Source organism: Magnolia sinica, chromosome 14, assembly GCF_029962835.1.
Source record: "Magnolia sinica isolate HGM2019 chromosome 14, MsV1, whole genome shotgun sequence".
In the NCBI taxonomy this organism is placed as follows: Eukaryota; Viridiplantae; Streptophyta; class Magnoliopsida; order Magnoliales; family Magnoliaceae; genus Magnolia; species Magnolia sinica.
The window spans coordinates 11,317,427-11,343,143 of NC_080586.1; the positions used below are offsets into that span (position 1 = coordinate 11,317,427).

Below are 25,717 nucleotides of genomic sequence, written 5' to 3' on the forward strand. Positions count from 1 at the left end.
CGACTTGCTGATGATTTCCTGATCATTCCTCCTTGGTCACTATTCTTTGATGAGCCATTAGCAGATCAGTGTAGCACGGAGTCTACTAAAACAAGATTATGAATCTATTCTACCCCACTATGGATGGACCATGCCCCAAACCTCTCCCACATTGGAAGATCCTAGCCACCAGTTAGGACTCTTTTCCCGTGAAACATGGACGGTTGCTACAATCTCATTTCAACGTCTCTAATTGTGGGGCCACAAGATTGTAATTAATGACTTTTCAAGAAGATTTTGTTGATGCCTTCCATACACAGCGTGGCCCAAAGGTTCCAATGGTTTGGATCACAGCTCGAAACTCACAGGTGAAATTTCATATCTAAACAACAACTTATAGTATTTATTACGAAGAAATATTATTCGTACAAAAAATAAAAATAAAAAATTCTAAAGAAAATGTTGAGGGTTGCGTGGAAGGCTTTTTATTCATTGCTTGAAAGTAAATTTCAATCCGTATGCATTGGCTAACCACATCTTACCCAACAGAAGTCTCTGGAAAGAGGCAGGTCCCACGGCTGATAGCACATCTTTCCTTCATTTTGCTGGAATTTTTTTCCCTTTTTCTTTTTCAGTGGCATTTTAAGAGTGGACCAGACATGATAGACGACTCAGATTGATGGTGGATAGACTAGTAATAAACCTTCCCAATGCAATCTAAGAACGGTTGTACATCTATAAAATGAAAGCAAGCTAGGTAATGTGGTCAGATACAACCCCACTTAATAACTATTAAGGGCTGTCGTAAATCCAATTCCCTCATTTCACTTCTCTATCATCGCTCGATTCGTGCCACCAATTAGCTGTGAGGTCACACGCTTGAGCCACACTGATGAAATGGCCGCGTCCCTACTGAACCGATGGCACACGCACACCTTTCAGTGATCCATACCATTCAAGTTTTGAACCCCACCGGATGGGCAACGGGCAAACATCTCCAGCTAACAATCCCAATCATCAATTGAACTTTCCTTCATTTTCCCTGGAACATATTTTATTCTTGACCATCCATTTTCAGTGCCAACAATCAAATGGACTACAACCGTTGGATGGGGGTTTCAATCTTTTACTGCAGCACCCTGTCTCACGTGGGACTCCCGGACGAGAAGTCGTGTTTGCTTAGGTAGGACCCACCTGCACAGAATCCCAGCCCATATTAAAAGGCAGCTAATTTCATAGTAGAATTGTAGTTTTAGCCGTTCATTTGCAGGTCATCCTTTCGCTGATAGAAATGGCCCAGCTAATAGACATCTTCCATAAACAAGAAAATCAAATGAAAAAGCCTTTCCCGGTTTTGGATCTTCAATGGCATACATTTCTGTATCACTGCAATGAAATGGTTTGATGCTCTTCGAGAGCCCATGATCCAGCACGAATTCATCATCATGCCTTATAAGGTTGCAAATCTACCTGTGGCAGCACAAGTGGGACCCTCCAAGATCATCGTGTACCATTGCATTGAAGGGGTTGACAAGTAGGCTGACCACAAACACACCAATAGGGGCCCACAGGATGTTAACGCTATTTTTAACATTCACCGTCCATTTTCCATGCCCTTCTTAATGTAGGGCAGTGATTAAACAATCGTGGTTAACTTCTTGTCCTGTGCCATTCAAGGTGGATCCATCATATCCAGCAGACTTTAGACATGGCCCGTGGCCCACTTAAACATCACAGAGGAATTATGTGGGGCCAAGGTGGGTCCACCCATGCTCCCAAATGATTGTTGCATGGTAGGGATTCCTCGCATATGGCATCAAAATCACCTTGATTGGATTATCAAAGCAAAAAACCCAACCTGGGGAATGCTAAATAGACAAGAGTAGAAAATGGTCCACCCATTAAGTGTTCAGGATGATGGTGATCACTTGCACGGTTTGATTTAAGGTCATGTGTAAACCACGTTGGCCCCTCCGATCCAATGGTCCACGATGGTCATCGGCAGACCCACCTGAGCCCCACAAGGAATCTGCACTAAAGAAAGGTAAGAACCTAGTACTGGATCATGGCTGGTTCTTACATGTCACTGAAGAACAAAATTGAATTTTTCAACCCATCAAAATCTGTAGAAACCAAATACCAAGTTACATCTCCAAACATATTCATATACCGGCACTTCATTAGCTTTCTTTGTTTACATATATAATATTGATGTTATTGGTAGAGAGAGAGAGAGAGAGAGAGAGAGAGAGAGAGAGAGAGAAGGCACATACTGTTTTACAATCAAGTGATGAACAACAGCCAAACAACTGTCCTTTCACGGCCTCAATGGCTTCAAACCAAGAGATGCACGGATTCTGTTCTGTTCAGCAATCTCTGGATCTGGATGGTCTGTCCCATCGTCCTTCTTCTCCTTCCTTTCTTTCTTCTTCCTTGGTTCATCTCGGGCATTGCCATCATCCACATCAGTCCGCCTCCGTGGGCTGGCACTGCTGCGGGCATGCCTCTTGCGGTGGTCCCCGCCATCGCGGTCCCGCTCCTTACGGTCCTTGCTCCTGCTTCTGCTCCTCGAACGACTCCTGCGCCTCCCCCTGTCCCTATCTCTCCTCTCTCGGTCCCTCCCCTCTCGGTCCCTCTCCCGACCGTAGTCTTTTTCATCTCTCAGGCGATGGCGATCCCTCTCCCTATCCCTATCCCTATCCCTATCCCTCTCTCTGTCCCTCTCCCTTTCACGCCCTCTCCCACGTTCTCGATCATAGTCCCTGTCCCTGCCAAAGGAACAACGGCAAATAAAATTTCAATATAAGCTGAAGAGAGTGATTTCCCACCAGAGACTGAATTTTCAAATTTGAAAAACATGGACCGGATTAAGGGTATCAACTCTCAACTAATCACATTTGTCCCCACAGTTAAATGAAAGCATATTGGATGCGCTTGGGATTGGAAACCTATTTGAAGTACCAGTTTTGTTCAAGGGTCACAAGTGTCCCAAACAGCAACTCAAGAATAATAGTTGTCCTTTCAGGGATTGTCTCCCACAACAACTTTGAGAACATGTCAGTCAAGATTTTGAGTAGCCAAGGGACCAACATCTCCTAAAAGAATGACAACCAGTTCTCAAGAGTTTCCAATCATCGAATGCCACCGAACAAGTTGATTTTGATGACACAGAACAACCATCCTAGTTGCAGAGTCAGAAAAGAGCTAGCTGCGTCAATTTATCTACATAAGCAACATGGCAATAAATAAAGAGATAATCTAATGTGCCCACATACATGTGGATGTGGGATTGTAGCCTGCCAAGTGGTATTGGAACGAATGAACAGCCCGGAATGATGAATAGACTGTCCGACATGCCATTTAAAAGGCATAAATGGTGGCAAGCCCATGCAGCCTGATACAACTAGAATCCCACTCTAAATAACAAGAATATATAGGCATTAAATGATCTAGAAAAGCACATGATATAGACGAAAAAGGCCAACTGCATCAAGTCATCTACAACGCAAAAGTAAAATATGACCAAAAAAACAAAAAAAAACAAAAAAAAAAAAATCAATAGGAAATCATAAGGAACTCGATGAGACACACAGAGCACTGAGCAAGGGATGGGATCACTAAAGAAAGCAACATCAGAAATTGCTTCTCAGGTGATGACATCACCGTCTTTTTTATTTCCTTCTTTTTTTTTCCCTCTCCGGCATTGCTTGTGATAACAAAATGACAATGCAAGGCAAGCCCCATTAAGTAGAAAAATAACTACTTCAGGAATCTGCCGACCACGAGATTCTGCAACATGTGCAGCATCCCCAGTGGACAATTCGTGCACTACATATTACAGTAAAAATGTGCGACTCATCATACTTCTCGCTGCACACTATCAGTGCAGAGAAACCTGGCAGAGTCATTGCAAATTAATGTAGGAAGCATTGAAATCTACCACTGGGCTTTATATGCCCGGGTAGTAAAAAGTCTTGGGAAAGTAGGTAGTTGACAAGACATCATCTTCCAATATGCCTATCCAAAGGATTCCATACCATCAATTGTAGAGATTTGTGCAAGACATCCACAATCTCTCTATAATGAAAACAGAAACCAAAGGGTTCGATCCCATAGCTCAACGGTAGATAGCTGGTTTCCACATTGTGGTCTCAGGTTCAAGCCCAGCTTACGTACCCTAAATAAATGAAATCGGTAACCACTAGAGAAATAAACTATAGCGGTTCTTCCCACAAAATGATCTCTCCACAACTTAGACCCATACCGAATTCTTCATTTATTCCTACCATTCCTTACCATTTAATGGAAAATTTGGTCAACCGCAGGCATAAACCAAGTCAAATAACAGTCAAGAGGAAAGACCATGGGCTTTGGCAAAAAAAAAAAAAAAAGAGTTCAACAATGAGGGTCTGTTTGGGTAGAGGATCATGCAAAATCAGTCCCATGCCCACCACCAGATTCACCACACTCAAGCAGCACTGATCTCCCCTAATCACTATTTTCAAAGTTCCAGAAAAAAATCTAAATGTGCAACGCTGCTTTTGTGTCTGTGAATCTGATGTGGCCACGGGGCCTGCCAGTCCCCTACCCAAGAGACCCAAAAAAATCATGAGCTTTGACAAAAGTTCACATTTTTTCAATTTAGCATACAGCATATACCGAGTTTACAACTAGTCTTCACATAATGTGCCGAGATCTAACTACAAATGTTTTAGTCACTTCAATGAATTGGAAGCACTCCATATTCTTGCAATCATTTACAAGGTCTCTTCAGATAACTATGGCTTTCCATATTGCAGGTGAAAGACATGGGAACAAGTAAACATAGAAGTTTGTTTGTGAGGCAGGACAATTAACCACTTGCTCTAAAAGCTCGAACTGATAGAGCATGGCGAATTAATCCCTTTATCTCATGGCCCAGGCCCCAAATCCATGGGTTAGGTCCTTGGCCAAACCCTCCTCGTCGGCTCCAAATCCATGAGTTTAAGTTCTTGGCTAAACCCTCCTCCGTGGGCCCCAAATCCATGGGTTCTGCCCCCTCGTGGGCCCCAAATCCATGGATTCTACAGGCCACCCACCCCGAACGTGCCCCTGCATCCCACAAGCCACCCCACTTAAACCCGGTGTGAAAATGCTCCCGCATTAATCACCCCCGATGAGGAGTCTCAAACAAGAGACCTCCCGCTCCAATACCAATTTGATGCAGGACAATTAACCACTTGCTCTAAAAGCTCGAACTGATAGAGCATGGCGAATTAATCCCTTTATCCCATGGCTCCGGCCCCAAATCCATGGGGTTAGGTCCTCGGGCGAACCCTCCTCGTGGGCCCCAAATCCATAGGCTCCGCCTCACACGGGCCCCAAATCCATGGGTTCTACGGGCCACCCATCCCTAGTGTGCCCCTGCATCCCACAGGCCACCCCACTCGAGCCCGGTGTGAAAATGCCCCCGCATTAGTTTGGCTACAAAGACATATTACAGCAAGTTGAAAAATGGAGACATGAACTATTTTCACATTGTATGCATGCAACGACGATAATGCATGGTGTACATTCATTGTACACCATGAAGAGAAAATTCAGCCAGTTGTGAAAGCATATAAACCACCGGCAACCAGGTCCTTTATTACAGAGTAGACATTAACACACATTCATTTCCAGGAGAGAAGCTACACAAAATAGCTAATTCCACAGTAGCAACAAATCAGGAAAAAGCAACTTGGAAAAGAATAGAGAGATTGTGATGACAAAACTGCAAGAAACTTTACAACATGCTGGCAGATGAGATAGTGACCTAGATAGGACCAACATTCATAGACAATGAGATTTAAGTTGAAACATGAAAAGAGATAATAAGAAAGAGAAAGAAAGAAAGAAGAGAGAAAAGCTAATGGGAGAGGAGAATAAACAATAAGCAGTCTTGCATGGACCCTACCTGTACTGTCTATGACTGTCACGTTTTTTATCCCGATCTCTTTCCCTCGTTGGACTACGACCACGATAATAATCCTGTTCCCAGTAATAAAAAAATCCAAACTAAGAAATGGCCTACTATTGGAAACAAAACAAGTAATTTTTTTTATTTTTTTTGAACTATAAATAGAAACTTCCTAACCTTTTCATGACCACCAGCTTCTAAGCCATCCATGGCCTGGTCCTCCTCTTCTTTTTCTTCTTCCTCTTCAAAATCATCTTCCAAAGCACTTCTCCTGGGTTCCAGCTTCCCGGCTGTTTCAAGAAGCCATCTGATGATATGGAATCCATCAACCAAATTCATGATACAAGATTATGCTCAGAGGAAGTAACTGAGAAGCAAGACTCAAAATTTTTCAAGGAAGTTCACAACAGAAACAGCCATCCATAGCATATTCAATAAATTTCTTCCGGTTAAAGTTAAAAATCCGCTGATCATGATTAACTAATCATTTCAAGTTAACAATTGCTGGCAAGTAATACAAGATGCATCCCTCACAATGGTATCCCCAAGCAGGGGAAAAAATCAATATGTTTCATACAGAGACTTTTTCTTGTTATCAATGAGATGGATATATTTTTAACCTAGATCCTCCATATTCAATCATGATGTAATGGAAGACAATCTTAAGGGTAGAATATAGAGAGTTCTTAAATCACAATAAGGATGCTAGCTCTTCCACTTAACCATTGATTTTTTTTCCTTGAAAAGATACTTGCAAAATGCTGTCAACATCATATGATACATCATATATGATATGTATCATATTGTGCAGTGCACAAAATGACGATAGAATCGTAAATCCCAAAAAAAAAATTGTACACATACCGTATGCATTGTGAGTTAATATCATGAATCATATAAGTCATACGAATTGTAAGATTATTGTGGGATGCAGTTTGATTGTCCCACATACATTGTTTGAAGTACTGGTATCGCTACAAGTTTAATTGGACAGGGATACGAAAATAATATTGATATCACCGATAACTGGAAATGAGGAGAAACGTTGGGGAAACATAGAGAAAACAGTAGAATTTTTTAGTGAAACCTCAACAGATGCTAAAAAATACATATTTGCATATTTAGGAATCAAAAAATTGCAAAGAGAATGCATACATAATAAGTTTCCATTTAATGGGAGCCTAAAAGCATGTGTTGTCGTAAGAAATTTGTCCCACCATCCCATCAATCCCATCTATCCACTCAACCATCAATCCAACCATCCAAACATCCAAATAGGTGACTTGAATAGTGCAGACGTGCCAGAATTGAATATGCGGCTCAATTCAAACCGAACAACTAGGACCCCAAGCGCCAATATAGGCAAATACGTTGGAAATCAACCATATATGACCAAGACCGAATAAGATCGGTCGCCTATTCAGCCACTTGCACGGCTTTGCTTAAGATGATCAGGCAATTATCAAAGGGTGGGGTTTGTCCTCTAAAATGGGTTAGACCTCTACCTTCTGGTATGAAATGACTTTTTTTCCTTCAGTACAAATAAAACAAAAAGGAGATTCTTACAGTCGGTCGCAGAAAACAACTACAGAATGCCTCTCTGAATGGAAAATTTTGCTTGATACTCGAACCGAATCCAACATATGAGTGTAGACTCGAATTACAGCTAATGTTAACAACCACTTGATAACTGCTATGGATTACACAAAGGAATGTAAATAGCAGATAAAGCTAAGGATTACACTAAGGAATGAAAATGACAAATAAAGTTATTGAAAAATAGATTTGGTTTGGTTTGCTTGGTATGAGACGACTACTGCTGCTATTTTCCTTTGTTATTTATAGCCTTAAACTGACTCTTACGATGCTTCCCACATTCTAATGATTGCTATAACCGTTTCAGCACTACTGGCCTTCTATAGCTTTCCTTAGCTTGCCACCTATACAGATAATCGCTCCAAGCTTCCTTACCGACTCGACAACGATCCACTCGGCCACTTTTGCTTTATGGATGACATGGCATCGTTCGATAGACACCAACTTTATTCTCCTCGAAACGCCTCTTCAACACCTCCAATTTGGCTTCTAGAGCGACAATCTGTATGCTCATATCCTCCAATTTGGCATCAAATTTATTCAGCTCTTCATGTTCGGCCAAGAGTTTCTTTGCATCGTCACTAACTGTAGCCACTCAAGAAGTAGTGTTCGCTCACTCAGATTAAAGATGTTCAATCATGGCATGGAGCTCACGTATTCTTTTATCATATCCAAAAAATCTCTAACTGCTAGCAGTTTGACCGCAAGGCTCTTGTCCAAACGAGAGAAGACTTGGTACTGATCAATCAGTTCAGTAAGCTTCTTAATCAATTCAGTCGATGTAGGCTCTTGTACCCCCGAGCATACGAGCGCTTGGATTTCCTCTTTAAGATGTTGTAGCTCGGTGGAGGGCATGGAAGACTCGGTCATGGAGATATCGCTGCTAAGAGCCAGCTGGAGGGAAGAAAGAATGTCTTTAATTGGAAGCACATCTTCAGTCGTCATTAAAGTTGTGCATCAAGTCGAGTCAAACCAAGTTAGGGCTGACCTGACTCTACCCGATTTTAAAATAGACTTGACCCGAACTCGACCTAACTCGGTACTAAGTCCAACATGTCTGACCCAATCCAAGTTTGGGTCTAGCCTGGACAAACCCAAACCGAGTCCGACCTGGTCACAGGTACCGAGTCGGGTCGAGTACAACAGGTTTCTCCGGTACCTAGGTGCACCTGTCGGAATTGCAACCTCTCCATCAACTACATGGCATCTCAAATCTGAAACGTCAAATCTAGATTTTTTTTATATGTACAAGTTGGGTTTCAAATCGAGTCAAGTCAGTACCGAGTCAGATTTCAAGTCAAGTCGAGTGAAGTTACTGGGTGACCCGAACTCGACTCGAATTGGACAAAGTCCACTTGGTTTGGATCGACTCGCCCACTCAGTTCGGGTCGAGTCAGGTCTGAACAAGTCAGACGATGTCATGCCCCAGACTCGGTAACTAGACTCACAAGGAACCCGATGGCCGATTCTGACCGCAACAGCCTCCGTAGTACCCCATTCTCAGCTCCTGAGGCAGGTTCTGGTCCTGAGATCCTACAAGGAGGATTTCCATAATAGTATAATCATTTTCCAATATGAGCATACCTAGGATCACAGCAAGTACATCTGAGAATAACAAAGGGCACACATCACAAAATTCACTAAGAATTTGAACTTTTACAAGTTTACATCAGGTTCAAAAGAACATATATAAGGTAATAAGAAAAGAGAGAGAAATCAGCAACACTGGAGTCCTCACTGCTCAACTCTACTCCACGCTCTGCTATTACGACGCATGCCTAGAGTCTCCTGCAAGCATCAATCGTGCATAAGCTTATAAAAGCTTAGAGGGTGGTGAAAGTGTATGTTAATGGTGCACAGAAGAATAGCAGGAAGTACGAGGAAAGAACATCACTATCCTTACCAAGGATTATCATGAATACCATGTAATGAGTACTGGTAGCCATACCAAGGCAATGCATGAAAAGGCTTACACAGCCAATGCTAATGCGATGCAAGTAATACCAGTGCTCATAACTAAACCATATGTCAAGTATATTTCCAATAATAAGGAAATCACTGAGGTCCATTACACTACTGAATAACTGCCACTCTACAGACCCCACACAGTCAAACGAGCGTAAGGGACCTCACTACCCGCCTGTGGACAGCCAATCACTAGCAAGGCCTGACGGTAGTGGACCGATTTACGAGCTGGTTAGACTCAGCCTAGTAATGCCTCCTCACACCAGGCAAGTAAGGCCACACCCCTATCCAACCGACTACATGACAGTGGGAGTCGCGGCCTAACGGTATAAGGCCCTCGTGCGCTCATATATTCCACTCGGTTACGGCGTTGGAGAAGATCCTTGGTACCATAGAAGTTTTGGAAATTTCACCCATGAGCATCCTATGCACCCGGTATGCTCAAGTAATATTTCCGGTGTCCACACATGCGGCCATCCACAAATGTCCCTGTGGAGGCAAGGCCCTGATGAAGCAAGGGCGGTATCGTCATGAAATACGATGTCAATGCATAAGTCGCACACACAGATCATGCACAAGTTTCAGGCACTCAATGTGCACAAGGGGAGAAACTTAATCCTGCAATGACCACCATACAATGCAATCAATTCATACAGATGATGCATATGGGTCACAACGATGTAAGTGTGCTACCTGTAAAATGTATTCCTCTGTCCTAAGGAGGGTTAAGGTTTAGGAACATAGACAGATGTTATAAGGAGAAGAAAAATCCTCTAGTGGGAGCCCAGTACTTTGGGATGGCCCACAAACTAAGAGAGTCAAAAACCTAAGGAGGAACGGTCCTAGCCAGGCCCAAGGTGGGCCCTCAACCACTTATAAGGGCCTCTATGGGCCTACCTTAGGGCCACCAAGGAGGACATCCAACCTCAACTGGGTCCCAAAAGGTAGCCTGCTACGTATGCAAAGAAAGGTCTAAGGCACAATCAATCCATGGCCTAGTGGGCCATACACTAAGCCCTAAACAAAGGCAACCTAGTGGGCCCTTAAGCAAGGTTAGGCCCAACCATAAGGGTCATGGGTTCACTCATTGTGGTGGGCCTAATGGGCATCCCATTATCCCAACATATGGGAAATCCTTATATTTTTAACACAAGTTGGGCCCCACATCTTGGCCCAAGTATGGATTTATTATAGTGGGCAAACAAGGGCCCAACTACTTGAGTATTTGGCCCATAAGACCCATCACAATGACATGGTAAATATAAGACCCAAGGGTTCAATGGGCCTATGAAAAGTTCCAGCCCAACCAAGGCTATAAGGCCCATACTTAACTAAGAGACTAGCCCAAGAAGAATCTCATTTGGAATGAGCCTTTAATCATGCACTAATTAAGCCCAAAAAAAATATAAAATTAAGATGATAAGATACTAAGTTAAATCCTCCTCAAATCTAGTGGGTCATATTGCCCCAAAAGAACATCTATAAGCAACAATTATTGGGCTCAATGCCAAATTCCAGCCCACCCAAATTTCTGGGTTGGTTGGAGTTCAACAATAGAAGTATTTCTTAGTATAGTTAATTCCTGATGGCCACACACATCACTGTGGGCCCCACCAGATGAGAGAGGATATGCAACACATATATCAAATGGGCCAGACCATTGGAATGCGGGCCCAACAGTAGCCTAAGGCAGGGATGTCCCATGTGTAGGCAGCCTATGAGCCCGGGGTATCTAGCCCAAAAATCCACCCAATGGGCCCCAATTGAAAACCAAAAAAAGAGGATAATCAATCCCCTAAGGACCCCACATGGATGGGTGGTGGGATATACAACACATCAAGGTGGGCCCACGAAGTAGGCTGGACGCCCCAACCTGAGCATCCCTGCCTAGCGGCCACTCCCGGCCGCACCACGGCCAGCTCAAATGTCCGTTGGGTCTGAAATTTTGTAGGGTGACACTTCCATGTGTGGGCCACACCACCACAAAATTTCAGAATTTTTAGATTAATTTCAGACCCAACGGACATCCCGAAAATTGGACAAACGTGGACATCCAACGTGGTGGGCAAGTCCGGCCCTCCACTAGGTATTTTAATTAATTTAAACAAAACAGTCTATCCAGAAAATCGAACAAACCTGGACGTCCCAACATGGTGGGCCAGTCCGGCCCTCGCCACGGTGTGCACAGGGGTCCATTGGCCCTGAAATTTGGTAAGTGGGTCCTAACATGAGTTGACCACACTTCCACAAAATTTCAGAATTTTTAAACATCTAGAAATATTTTAATTTATTTAAATAAATCAATCTGTCCTGAAAATCGAACTGATCTGGGCACCATATTATAGTGGGCCGGTCCAGCCACCACCATGGTGAGTACAGGCATCCATTGGCCCCAAGATTTTGTAGGTGGGTCCTATCATGGGTGGGCCAAGTGAAAGTATTTTTAATAATTCATACAATTTATGGACAACAATGTTGCAGAACAATTACAGATTGTTGTCCCCTTTTCGATCACCCAAGGAGTAGGCCTATGCTCATCAAATCAAGGGAAAAAGGGAGGGAAGGGTGCCTCCATTACTGTACAACAAGGTAGGGTCCACATCAGTTGGCCACCTTCCCAAAATCATATCACACTGGGGTCTTTCCCTCTTCCACCAACATGGCTGGACGGTCCCATATGTTGGACCGTCCAGGCCCTTAGGCCCAGCCCCTGGACGTCCCAAAAAGGGCTGCATGGGATAGGTTTTCAGCATGTATCAATGTGGGGTCCACATACCAATAACGCACCCTTATCTTCTTCAAAACAAAGCAACACATGGGCCTAAACAATTAGCAACATGGCCCTAAAAAAAAATCTAGACAACAAGGTATATAGCTGCCTAGTGCAGTCCACAATTAAAGTTCCGACAAAATAATCTTCATACACATCAAGGTGTGGCCGCCTAGATGGGCCACACACATCGGGACATACTCCCGAATGATCCAAACCTTGCATGTGTGAATGGACAGCAAGGTGGATCTTCACATGTCCAGAAAATGGGACATATGGACGTCTCAACAAGAATGGATGGTTGGATGTGCCTTGCACATCAGGTGGGCCACCATGACCAACAATTATTTAGGGAGAAGGAATAAAAGAGATAGAGAAAATAAGAGGAGGAGATCGGCCATTCAAGACGGGTTTCACCACTAAAAACCCCTTATGTACAAAGAAGATTCGACCATGCAATTGCTCATTTATGGATCTATGCATGCATGGACCTCCATAGTAAAAATCATCCCCACCATAAAACAAAGGTCTAGATGACCTTAGGAGGGCTGAGATCATGAAACACATCATGATGGGGTCCATGGAGAATGGCCCCATCATGGATTAACACATGCATGATGGATGGCCAATAAGCACATCCAAAGAGTTAGATGGGATCCCCACCATGGATTGATAGGTTCCACTTGTTTCCTACATGAAGAAACAAAAGAAATAAGAGAAGGAAGGGAGGTTAGCATTTGTGGAAAACACCCACCTTGAATCTTCAAGCTACCACCAAAACTAAGTACTCCAAGCTCCAAGCCTTAATGTTCAATGGTCAAGATGAGTTTGTGGTGGCTAGATGGAGGAAGAAAGGAAGGAGAAGTTGCTAGAAATTGGGAGAGGGAGGGCTGGACATTCCACCATGGAAGAGGAAAATGAGAGAATGAAGGAGGAGAGAGGGGAAGGGAGGGATGTAGGAGAGTTATCATTGCCCCCCCTCCTTGGTTAGAGAAAGAAATCATGACCTATGGTGATACAAACAATGTTTGCAAGGGTAGGTTAGGTGTGGATAGTGTTTAAGATGCGTAGTATTTATTCCATGAGAACTGTAGTGTGTGGGTGATATGCATGGGAACTTGTGCCATGAGAGTGGTCCATATGCTTTTGTACAAAAAGTGAGCCACATGATGAAATGCTCACAACTTTTGATGTATAAGTCGGATGAACGCACAAGACGTGTCGTTGGAACCGCAACGACGATACGAACGAGATGGCATAAGTCTCGGGCCGATCCGAGTTGGGTCAATGTGACCAGACTCAAGGATAACCGCAAACGCTACCCAAAGGTCGCGGGTCGCCGGGATTCAACCGGTAAGACCGCGAGACCATGAGAAATGAAATGCATACCTACACACACATGCCTACGCAAGAACTCGGGTAGGGTCTTACAACCCTCCCCACCAACAAAGAAATTTAGTCCCCGAAATTGACCAATGCAGGACAAAATGAAAAGCAAACATCATCATCATATAACAATCATCAAAAGAGAAGGCAATACAATCTGCATATATCAATCAACAAACAAATGGGGATAACGCTCTCTAATCTCGGCCTCACGTTCCCAAGACGCCTCGGCCTCAGAATGATAACCCCATTGCACCTTCACCAAGGGAATGACCTTGGTCCTGAGGACCTGCTCCTTCCGATCAAGAATACGAATCGGCTGCTCAATATAAGAAGCATCCTCACGGACCTCAAGTGGCTGCCAATCAATCATGAGAATAGTGTCCGACCCACATTTCCACAACATAGAAACATGGAATACATCGTGGATCGCGGAAAACTCAGGAGGTAAGGCAAGCCTATAGGCTATAGCGCCTACGCGCTCGGTGATCTCAATAAGTCCGATGAATCTCAGGGCGACCTTGCCCTTCACACCAAAGTGAATCACGCCTTTCATAGGCGAGACCTTGAGATATACCATGTCCCCGACTACGAACTCGAGAGGCTGACGCCGACGATCAGTAAAACTCTTCTACCGGCTTTGAGTTGTGCGCATCCTCTACTTGATAACATCAATAACTTCTGACGTCTACTGCACAAGCTCGGGACCTAAGAGACGACGCTCTCCAACCTCAGTCCAATAACTAAGAGATCTGCACGGCCTGCCATAAAGTGCCTCAAAAGGAGCCATGCCGATAGTCGCCTAATAGCTGTTGTTGTACAAGAACTCGGCGAGGCGCATATGCTCACCCCAACTCCCCGCAAAGTCAATCATACAAACCCTGAGCATATCCTCAAGGATCTAGTTGACCCTTTCGGTCTGCCCATCCGTCTGCGGATGATAAGCGGTACTGAGACGCAAAGTGACCCCCAGCGCCTGCTGGAAGCTCCTCCAAAACTGAGACGTAAATCTGGAGTCTCGGTCTGAAACGATCGAAACTGGGACGCCGTGCAGTCTCACTATCTCCTCAATGAACACCTTAGCAAGCCGGTCCATAAACCAGGAAGCACGTACTAGAATGAAATGAGCCGACTTCGTCAGACGATCGACGATAACCCAGATGGTATCGTGACCGCGCTGAGTCCTCAGCAATCCTGTGATGAAGTCCCTCGATACGTACTCCCACTTCCATTCTGGAACGCTCAACGGCTACAAGGGACCAGGGGGTCTCTGATGATCGGCCTTGACACACTGGCATATGTCACACTCGGCCACAAAACTCGCAATATGGCGCTTCATCCCCTGCCAAAAGTACTGCCTCCTCATATCACGATACATCTTCGTGGAGCCCGAGTGGATAGTAAGTCTCGATCGGTGTGCCTCGGTCATCAGATCACAACACAACTATGGTACGTCCGGGACACAACCGGCCTCTGAAGCGTAATCCACCATTGGAACCAATCTACCAGTTTGACTGCTCCATGGATGCGGCCTCTGCTCGATACTCCTGAAGTAACTCGTTCGTCTGTTGAACTTCGATCACCCTAGCCACCAAAGAGAGTTGAATCGATAAGCTCAAAAGCTTAACAATGGAAGACTGCAGGCCGAACTCAAAGTCATACTCTGAAACATCCTCGAGCATCAGCCACTCTCGCACCATCATTTGTGCCACCAGGCCTCGTGGCTGACGGCTGAGCGCGTCCGCCACCACGTTTGTCTTGCCCGGGTGGTACTGAAGGTCAAAATCATAATCTTTCAGCAACTCCATCCATCGCATCTGCACAGGTTCAACTCAAACTGCGAAAATAGATACTTCAAGCTCTTATGATCCGAGAAGAGCTCGAACCTGACCCCATATAGATAATGCCTCCACACCTTCAGTGCGAAGACAACTGCTGCAAGCTTCAAATCATGAGCGAGGTAGTTTAGCTCATGGACCTTGAGCTAGCGCGAGGCATACGCCGCTGGCTTCCCGTGCTGCATCAGTACAGCACCCAAGCCAACTCTAGAGGCATCAGTAAAAACAACAAAACCCTCACTCTCATCAGGAAGAGTGAGAACAGGAGTGGACATGAAGCAGTCCTTCAACTCGCAAATGCCTTCTCGCAAGCGTCACTCCAGACAAACTCGACGCCCTTCCACGTCAACCGGGTCAGCGGTGCTGCAATACGGGAAAAACCCTCGATAAACCGTCGATAATATCCCGCTAGACCCAGGAAGCTACGAATCTCGGACACGTTCGTGGGCTGGCCCCACTGACGCACTGCATCAACCTTCGAGGGGTCCACAGCGACCCTCCCTCGTCACTACGTGACTGAGGAACTTCATCTCCTCCTGCCAAAACTCGCACTTCTCCAACTTCGCATACAACTGGTGGGCACGGAGGGTCTCAAGCACAATCCGCAGGTGCTCAGCATGGTCCTCTCAGGTCCTCGAATATACAAGAATATCATTAATGAATACCACTACGAACTGATCGAGGAACAGCCGAAAAACCTCGTTCATCAGCTGCATGAATACAGCGGGCGCGTTGGTCAATCCAAACGACATGACCAGGAACTCCAAGTGACTATAGCGTGTCCGGAAAGCCGTCTTCAGAATGTCCTCCTCTCGGACCCGAATCTGATGGTAACCGGAACGCAAGTCTATCTTGGAAAAATACTTTGCACCCTACAACTGATCGAACAGATCATCAATACGGGGAAGCGGGTATCGGTTCTTGATGGTGACTCTGTTGAGCTCGCAATAGTCCACACAGAGCCGCAACGAACCATCCTTCTTATTCACAAACAATACCGGGGCTCCCCAAGGCGAACTGCTGGGACGAATAAAACCCAACTCTCGGATCTCATCCAACTGCTCCTGCAGTTCCCTCAACTCCAACAGTGTCATCCGATAGGGGGCCTTCGAGATAGGCGCGGTACCAGGCACCAAATTAATTTGGAACTCCACCTGCCAATGCGGCGGCAAACCCGGAATCTCCTGAAACACATCTGGGTACTCACAAACTGGCAGCTGCTCAATACTCTCTGCCACAGAATCCTCAACGACCAAAGCCAAGAGACTGGATAACAGCTCCACTCTAGGCTCAGTGACGAACTGGAATACTGGCAAGCCTGGAATGTGAAACGTAACCGTCCTCGCGGCACAGTCTAAGACGGCACGATACTCCGCAAGTCAGTCCATACCCAAAATCACATCAAATCCTGCCATAGTCATCACGAACAGATCGGCAGGAACATCTCGCTCACTAATACCAGGCAAGAAGGAGAGCGACGGGTCAGCACAATAAACTTCCCCATGGGAGTCGAAACGATCAAGGCCTCAGACACGGCCTCCGACGGAATACAGGTCGATCGGCAAAACTGCTAGGCCACAAAAAAATGGGAAGCGCCAGAATCAAACAAAACATGAGCAACGCAAGCAGAAACAAGAAGAATACCCTCAACGACTCAACCGGTCAATGACTGCGGGTCCTGGCTTGGCGCCTGTTGCGCAGAATAAAAACCGCCCTAAGCTGGTAAGGGAAGCAAACCGAAAGACTGAGGGTCCTGAGTCTGAGCCTGCTGGGCTGCTATACATACTGGACCCAAGGACCGGACAGCATACGGATATCCCCTCTGCTCGTATTGCGGCTGCTGCTGTCTCTGCTGAGGAGGTCTGTCTGGCTGCCTCTGCTGCTGAGGAGGAGCCCTAGGAGCGGTGGGTGGAAGCTGTGCTCTGCTGCTGCTGCTGCTGAAGAGGAAGGGGGCAACTGCGGTGGCCTCTGCTGCTGAATGGGGACAGGGCACTCATGCCTCCAATGCCCGGCCTGTCCACAACCAAAGCAGACACCAGAAAAGAGGCCAAAAGATGAAGCAGCTGGCAATGCTGATGATGATGAAGAAGCTACTGTCTGAACCGTGGGCTGCCAAAACCTTGATCTGCCCCTCCATCTCTGCTGATGGAGCTGCCTGGAACTGCCGGCTAGCGGTCTCCTCTTCCGATCTCCACCGAAACTCCGCTCTCTCAACCTCTGGGTCAAAGCTCAGTCCTCATAAACCAGTGCCCGATGAACGACCTGGTCGAATGTCTCCAAACAATGCCCTACCACCACACGACTACGAAGGGCAGGACGCAACCCAGTCACAAAACAACGGGCCCCCATCTTCTCATCGCTGATGAGATGAGCAAATCTAGACAGAGCTAAGAAACGGGCCTCATACTGAGATACAGTCATATCACCCTGCACTAGGGTCTTAAACTTGAAAACCCGCTAGATCTGAACATGCTCGGAGAAGAATTTCTGGTCAAAACGGACCACGAACTCTTCCCATGTCCAAACGAACTGAGGCCCGACCATCCGAGATACGGACGACGACCAGTGACCGGCCTCACCCTGAAGAAAATAAGTCGCAAGGGATACTCTCTGACCCGCAGGACACTGTATAGTGTCAAAAATCCTCGCAACCTCATGCGTCAAGCCTCGGCGGCAGAAGGGTCAGGGTCACCACTAAACATCGGAGGATCATACTGTCAGAACTCTCGAGTTATCGCACTAGCATGTGATAAATCAGACTACCCAGAAACCTCGGCAGTAGCTGGCTGACGGGTCTGCAATGCGGTGGCAACAAGCTGCATCAGCTGCTGGAAATGCTCGGCTCCTATAGGTACTGTCGGAAAGGCAGGGGCGGCACTCGCCTCGGGCGGAGGCACTGGTGCGGCCGACGGAGCAGGAGCCCCAGTAACTAGAACTACAGGCTGAGGAGGGGGAATAGGTTGGGGAACCGGAGCAACTGGAGCCTCTGTAACCGGAACAGCAGACTGAGGTAGAGGAATAGGTGGGGGGACCGGAGCAACTGGAGGAACAGGCTGAATCGGGACCTCTGGAATCGGATCCTCAACAACGGGAGCAAGATCTGCTCGAGTAGGATTGGGTACCACGGGCACCACGACCATGGGCACTACGACCACGAGCGCCACATCCACTCGTCATCGTCTACAAAATAATGACGACACAAGGAATCAAGACAATTATAGACTCAATACAGAGCGAAGGGAAGAATCTCGGAACACTACTTGTCCTATGTTCTTGACAGACATGCGATATTATCCTGACTCATTCCAGAATTACTTGCTATGCTCTGATACCAACTCCTGTAAGACCCGACCCGAGTTCTTTTGTGGGCATGTGTGTGTAGGTATGCATTTCATTTCTCATGGTCTCGCGGTCCTACCGGTTGAATCCCGGCGACCCGCGACCTTTGGGTAGCATTTGCGGTCATCCTCGAGTCCAGTCACGTTGACCCGACTCGGATCGGCCCGAGATTTATGCCATCTCGTTCGTATTGTCGTTGCGGTTCCAACGACGCGTCTTGTGCGTTCATCCAACTTATACATCAAAAGTTGTGAGCATTTCATCATGTGGCCCACTTTTTGTACAAAAGCATATGGACCACTCTCATGACACAAGTTCCCATGCACACCACCCACACACTACAGTTCCCATGGAATAAACACTACCCATCCTAAACACTACCCACACCTAACCTATCCTAACAAACATTGTTTGTATCACCATAGGTCATGATTTCTTTCTCTAACCAAGAAGAGAGAGCAATGATGACTCTCCTACATCCCTCTCTTCCTCTCTCCTCCTTCATTCTCTCATTTTCCTCTTCCATGGTGGAATGTCCAACCCTCCTCCCAATTTTCAGCAACTTCTCCTTCCTTTCTTCCTCCATCTAGCCACCACAAACTCATCTTGACCATTGAACCTTAAGGCTTGGAGCTTAGAGTACTTAGTGTTGGTGGTAGCTTGAAGATTCAAGGTGGATTTTTTCCACAAATGCTAACCTCCCTTCCTTCTCTTATTTCTTTTGTTTCTTCATGTAGGAAACAAGTGGGACCTACCAATCCATGGTGGGGATCCCATCTAACCCTTTGGATGTGCCTATTGGCTATCCATCATGCATGTGTTAATCCATGATGGGGCCATTCTCCATGGACCTCATCATGATGTGTTTCATGATCTCAGCCCTCCTAAGGTCATCTAGACCATCCCCACCTCAGATTTTTACTATGGAGGTCCATGCATGCATAGATCCATAGATGAGCAATTACATGATTGAATCTTCTTTGTACATAAAGGGTTTTTAGTGACGAAACCCCTCTTGAATGACCGATCTCCTCCTCTTATTTTCTCTATTTTATTCCTTCTCCCTAAATAATTGTTGGTCATGGTGGCCCACCTGATGTGCAAAGCACATCCAACCGTCTATCCTTGTTGGGACGTCCATATGTCCCATTTTCTGGACATGTGGAGATCCACCTTGCTGTCCATTCACACATGCAAGGTTTGGATCATTCGGGAGTGTGTCCCAGATGTGTGTAGCCCATCTAAGTGGCCACACCTTGATGTGTATGAAGATTATTTTGTTGGAACTTTAATTGTGGACTGCACTAGGCAACTATATACCTTGCTGTCTAGATTTGTTTTAGGGTCATGTTGCTAATTGTTTAGGCCCATGTGTTGCTTTGTTTTGAAGAAGATAAGGGTGGATTATTGGTATGTGGACCCCACATTGATACATGCTGAAAACCTATCCCATGCAGCCCTTTTTGGGACGTCCAGGGGCTGGGCCTAAGGGCCTGGACGGTCCAACATATGGGATCGTCCAGCCATGTTGGTGGAAGAGGGAAAGACCCCAGTGTGATCTGATTTTGGGAAGGTGGCCAACTGATGTGGACCCTACCTTGTTGTACAGTAATGGAGGCACCCTTCCCTCCCTTTTTCCCTTGATTTGATGAGCATAGGCCCACTCCTTGGGTGATCCAAAAGGGGACAGCAATCTGTAATTGTTCCACAAAATTGTTGTCCATAAATTGTATGAATTATTAAAAATACTTCCACTGTTCCAAAAGGTGTAAAATTTTGCAGAGAGGTGGCCCACCCATGATAGGACTCACCTACAAAATCTTGTGGCCAATGGACGCCTATACTCACCATGGTGGTGGCTGGACCAGCCCACTAGAATATGGTGCCCAGATCAGTCCGATTTTCAAGACAGATTGATTTATTTAAATGAATTAAAATATTTCTAGATGTCTAAAAATTCTGAAATTTTGTGGAAGTGTGGTCAACTCATGTTAGGACCCACCTGCCAAATTTCAGGGCCAATGGACCCCTGTGCACACCGTGGCGAGGGCCGGACTGGCCCACCACGTTGGGACATCCAGATCTGTCCGATTTTCTAGACAGACTGTTTTGTTTAAATTAATTAAAATACTTAGGAATTTCCAAAAATTCTGAAATTTTGTACGAGTGTGGCCCACACATCGAAGTGTCACCCTACAAAATTTCAGACCCAACGGACATTTGAGCTGGCCGTGGTGCGGCTGGGAGTGGCCGCTAGGCAGGGACACCCAAGTTGGGGCGTCCAGGCTGCTTCGTGGGCCCACCTTGATGTGTTGTATATCCCACCACCCATCCACCTGGGGTCCTAGGGGATTGATCATCCTCTTTTTTTTTGTATTCAATTGGGGCCCATTGGGTGGATTTTTGGGCCAGATACCCCGGGCCCATAGGGCTGCCTACACATGGGACATCCCTACCTTAGGCTACTGCTGGGCCTGCATTCCAACGGCCTGGCCCATTTGATATATGTGTTGCATATCCTCTCTCATCTGGTGGGGCCCACAGTGATGTGTGTGGGCCATTAGGAATTAATTATACTAAGAAATACTTCTATTGTTAAACTCCAACCAACCCAGAAATTTGGGTCGGCTGGAATTTGGCATTGAGCCTAATAATTATTGCCTATAGATGTTCTTTTGGGCCAATATAGCCCACTAAATTTGAGGAGGATTTAAGTCAGTATCTTACCATCTTAATTTTATATTTTTTTTGGGCTTAATTAGTGCATGGTTAAAGGCCCATCCCAAATGGGATTCTTCTTGGGCTAGTCTCTTAGTTAAGTATGGGCCTTATAGCCTTGGTTGGGCTGGAACTTTTCATAGGCCCATTGAACCCTTGGGTCCTATATTTACCATGTCATTGTGATGGGTCTTATGGGCCAAATACTCAAGTAGTTGGGCCCTTATTTGCCCACTATAATAAATCCATACTTGGGCCGAGATGTGACGCCCAACTTGCTTGTATTAAAAATACAAGGATTTCTCATATGTTGGGATAATGGGCTGCCCATTAGGCCCACCACAATGAGTGAACCCATGACCCTTATGGTTGGGCCTAACCTTACTTAAGGGCCCACCAGGTTGCCTTTGTTTTGGGCTTAATGTATGGCCCACTAGGCCATGGATTGATTGTGCCTTGGACCTTTCTTTGCATACGTAGCAGGCTACCTTTTGGGACCCAGTTGAGGTTAGATGTCCTCCTTGGTGGCCCTAAGGTAGGCCCATAGAGGCCCTTATAGGTGGTTGAGGGCCCACCTTGGGCCTGACTAAGGGCCCACCAGGTTGCCTTTGTTTTGGGCTTAATGTATGGCCCACTAGGCCATGGATTGATTGTGCCTTGGACCTTTCTTTGCATACGTAGCAGGCTACCTTTTGGGACCCAGTTGAGGTTAGATGTCCTCCTTGGTGGCCCTAAGGTAGGCTCATAGAGGCCCTTATAGGTGGTTGAGGGCCCACCTTGGGCCTGACTAGGACCGTTCCTCCTTAGGATTTTGACTCTCTTAATTTGTGGGTCATCCCAAAGTACTAGGCTCCCACTAGAGGATTTTTCTTCTCCTTATAACACCTGTCTATGTTCATAAACCTTAACCCTCCTTAGGACAGAGGAATACATTCTACAGGTAGCACACTTACATCGTTGTGACCCATATGCATCATTTGTATGAATTGATTGCATTATATGGTGGTCATTGAGGGATGGAGTTTCTCCCCTTGTGCACATTGAGTACCTGAAACTTGTACATGATCTGTGTGTGCGACTCATGCATTGGCATCGCATTTCATGACGATACCGCCCTTGCTTCATCAGGGCCTTGCCTCCACAGGGACATTTGTGGATGGCCGCATGTGTAGACACCGGAAATATTACTTGAGCATACCGGGTGCATAGGATGCCCATGGGTGAAATTCTCAAAACTTCCATGGTACCAAGGATCTGCTCCAACGCCGTAACCGAGTAGAATATATGAGCGCACAAGGGCCTTATACCGTTAGGCCGCGACTCCCACTGTCGTGTAGTCGGTTGGATAAGGGTGTGGCCTTACCTTCCTGGTGTGAGGAGGCATTGCTAGGCTGAGTTTAACCAGCTCGTAAATGGGTCCACTACCGTCAGGCCTTGCTGGTGATTGACTGTCCGCAGGGGGATAGTGAGGTCCCTTACGCTCGTTTGACTGTGCCGGGTCTATAGAGCGGCAGTCATTCAATAGTGTAATGAACCCCGGTGATTTCCTTATGATTGGAAATATACTTGACATATGGTTTGGTTATGAGCACTGGCATTACTTGCATCGCATTAGCATTGGCTGTGTAAGCCCCTTCATGCATTGCCTTGGTATGGCTCGCAGTACTCATTGCATGGTATTCATGATAAGCCTTGATAAGGATAATGATATTCTCATTGAACATGTTCTTTCCTCGTACTTTCTATTATTCTTCTGTGCATCATTGACACACTTTCACCGCCCTCTAAGCTTCTATAAGCTTATGCACGATTGATGCGTGTAGGAGACTCTAGGCAGGCGTCGTAGCAGCAGAGCGTGGAGTAGAGTTGAGCAGTGAGGACTCCAGTGCTGCTGATTTCTCTCTCTTTTCTTATTACCTTATATATGTTCTTTTGAACCTAATGTAAACTTGTAAAAGTTTAAATTCTTAGTGGATTTTGTGATGTGTGCCCTTTGTTATTCTCAGATGTACTTGCTGTGATCTTGGGTGTGCTCATATTGGAAAATAATTATACTATTATGGAAATCCTCCTTGCAGGATCCCAGGACCGGAACCTACCTCAGGAGCCAAGAATGGGGTACTACGGAGGCTGTTGCGGCCAGAACCGACCATCGGGTTCCTTATGAGTCCGGTTACCGAGTCTGGGGCATGACAGACGAGTTGAGTATGCCGAGTCAAGTCTTCCCAAAACCGACTCCAGTCGCCATGGAAGATACCAAAGCATCATCAATTGATATCGACGTTAGATTAGGTACCGATTCTAAATGAGAAACGGAAACAGCAGTTGCTTGAACTCCTATCATTACTCGGTCAGAGATGATGACTCCGTGTGCTATGCACAACTGAAGTGGTTCTTCATCATAAGAGGAACCCAGGACTAGATATAGTTGTCAAGTGGATGTTGGAGTCGATCGTAAGGATGACGCTCTCTAAGAGCTCTAAGGAGTGGTAGCTAAGGGGCAAGTGTTCACTTCAACCTCGTCTTCTTTGTCATCTTGGTCAATAACAATTGTGGGCGATTGAGGTTGATCAACCGCATGCACGGTTCTGTCTCACCGGCCATTGTTTCTTGGATGGGAGGAAGACGAGGAAGTTCATTACTCACAGTCCCTTCAAAGTCAGTGGCCTGCTACTCTGTTGCTTCGACAACCCCGGCAGCTTGTTCAATTTGTTAAAGTGTTGGTTCTGGAGCAGCTTGCCTTTCTGCGACCAATAACTCCCGAGTTAATACAAGTAAAGAAAGAAAAGTTAAAATGAAAATGATAGATAGAAAAAGAAATGTGAAAAGGCAGGAATGAAATTAACATCCACCTAAGTCAGAACGGACAGTGACAATGGTGAATCGATTGTTTACTAACTGGTGATTTTTAATGATCGTTGCCATCGGTCGATCAAAAGTTGGGAAAGGTGGTGAATTAGGTTTATAAGGGGTGAGATTTTTGTCATTGAAAGGAAGATTCGGCCTATTCAACCTCTACCTATCTTGCCACCATTTGATCTAGTATCGATTATAATGTGCGTCTCTATGACATTTGAGGCCTTTCTCAATTTCAATGGCATAATCTTCAATGGAGAGCCCTAGCCAATAATATGTTTGGAAATATTTTTCAAAAGAAGTTACAACGTCGGCCGAAGAAGTACCTGATTTTTGTAATGTCAGTCGACCACACATCATGGCTGATAGTGGCCGACTTGTTGACGTCGGCCGCGTGGTTGGATCGGCTCGAGCAATTACCAGAGTTGGAGCTTCAAGAGCTAGACCGAGAAAAGGTCCCAAATCAGCAATCCTTGCGGGAGCGGAAGGAGAAGGCAGATGGGTTGGAGTTTTTCGAGGAACAAGCCCCTTCACCATAATTTTTGTCATTTCGATTTAGGAGCAATTCCGACCACTTGAACTATGATTGTTGTAGTTATTTTGGCCAATATATCCCTCGACCTAGTTGTCCTTTGGCTAGCAATTGCGGCCGATTGGGGTGCAATTTTCTTCTTTCCTCGCAAGTCTATCAAGGAATAGAGGTGGGTAGTGATAAGCTTAGCAGATGTGGTGACTAATTGTTAATAATGCCCCTCGCACTGTTCATAAAAGGTGTCCATCATCTAGGGACGGTTCGGAAACTTGGGAAGCTCAAAAGATGTGTTGGCCAATTGGAAAGTGGAATGAAAAGAATAATAAAGTTCAACCTGATCAACAATCGGCTGAGAGTAAAGGGGTTGGTTGCAAGTCTGTTGGATGAATGGACAAGGAATACATTAAATGAGGCCGAATTGTCAAGCAAGTAAATTTGAATAGTATTGCTCGATTCCAACCTTGGCATTCTTTCCAGGCTCTACTGTGCCGCCATAGGGGAGGTCCCTGCAAATGAGGTAACTTTCCCAAGCTTGAAGCATCAGAGAGGTTGATTGTTCATCATTTTCTTCAAAATTGCCTATGAATCAGGCTGGGCCAAACTCTTTCAAATAAAAGGGGGTAAAAGTGAGGTAACACTTACTAGAGGTAAGAGGAAAGAAAAGAGTCTATATATGTAGAAAATGCACAGACTTCTTGGGAAAATAAATGGTGCGGTGACCATAAGAGGTGTAGACGATATCATGAGGAGAATGTACAAGGAAAGAATGAAAATATTCATATAACCACATTTGGAGAAGC

General features: G+C 45.7%; 1 protein-coding gene across 2 annotated transcripts in view; it reads right to left on the reverse strand.

Annotated features, from left to right (window-relative positions):
• Positions 1-674: 674 nt before the first annotated feature.
• LOC131226247 (pre-mRNA-splicing factor 38) overlaps positions 675-25,717 on the reverse strand; it is a 29,314-nt gene continuing 4,271 nt past the window's right edge. The window contains exons 4-7 of one of the 2 annotated variants that reach the window (XM_058222031.1): positions 6,095-6,224; positions 5,915-5,988; positions 2,253-2,747; positions 675-1,173 (exon numbers count right to left, since the gene is read on the reverse strand). In XM_058222031.1, the coding sequence (XP_058078014.1) occupies positions 2,297-2,747; positions 5,915-5,988; positions 6,095-6,224 (655 nt within the window). In that variant the 3' untranslated portion in view covers positions 675-1,173; positions 2,253-2,296. Of the gene's footprint in view, positions 1,174-2,123; positions 2,748-5,914; positions 5,989-6,094; positions 6,225-25,717 lie in introns of those variants that run through there. The other variant, XM_058222030.1, reaches the window with a different exon arrangement.